The sequence below is a fragment of the Eurypyga helias genome, unplaced genomic scaffold, assembly GCF_000690775.1.
Source record: "Eurypyga helias isolate BGI_N326 unplaced genomic scaffold, ASM69077v1 scaffold30327, whole genome shotgun sequence".
NCBI lineage: Eukaryota > Metazoa > Chordata > Aves > Eurypygiformes > Eurypygidae > Eurypyga > Eurypyga helias.
This window is the reverse complement of record NW_010264118.1, coordinates 2,864-3,437: the sequence shown is the minus strand read 5'-3', so window position 1 is coordinate 3,437 and position 574 is coordinate 2,864. Positions and strand designations below refer to the sequence as shown.

The 574-nt window shown below is 62.9% G+C and overlaps 1 protein-coding gene across 1 annotated transcript in view; it reads left to right on the top strand.

Annotated features, from left to right (window-relative positions):
- Positions 1–574, top strand: part of GRIN2C (glutamate receptor, ionotropic, N-methyl D-aspartate 2C) — a gene marked incomplete at its 3' end in the record, with an annotated part of 9,099 nt that overhangs the window by 5,666 nt on the left and 2,859 nt on the right. Inside the window, exon 7 of the mRNA XM_010156303.1 lies at positions 405–564. Within this exon, the coding sequence (XP_010154605.1) occupies positions 405–564 (160 nt within the window). The remainder of the gene's footprint in view (positions 1–404; positions 565–574) is intronic.

The following is a 574-nucleotide window of genomic DNA, read 5'->3' as shown; positions in this document are numbered from 1 at the left end:
ATCCTGGGCAGGCAGGGGCCCATTGCCCACCCCCAGCTCCTGGGGGGCTCTCGCAGGGGCTGACCAGGGCTGGGAGACGGGTCCAATGGCCAGAGCCATCGCAGGGGACAGCATGTGATCCCGTGTGAAACACTCCTGCTGATGACCCTGGAGATGAACAGCATCTCATTAGCATCTTGCCGCTGATTTTGTTTAGGCAGGGGAGCATGGCTGCATCCCCGTCTTGCAGCATCCCCTTCCCTCCTGATTTCCCGTGGATCTGCTCAGTCTCGGTGCTGCCAGCCCCCATCTCCTCTCCCAGGAGGGCCAATATTCAGGCCTTGTTCACTGGGGATGGCTCCTGGGGGTCCCCAGGGGGCCATGGGGTGTCCTGGGGGGCTGACGGGGTCCCGCTTGCCTTGCAGAACCTTACAGCCCGGCCGTGTGGGTCATGATGTTCGTGATGTGCCTCACCGTGGTGGCCGTCACCGTCTTCGTGTTCGAGTATTTCAGCCCCGTTGGCTACAACCAGAACCTCACCAGCGGCAAGAGTGAGTTGGGGGAGGCGGGAGCTGGGGGGGCGACACACACACGG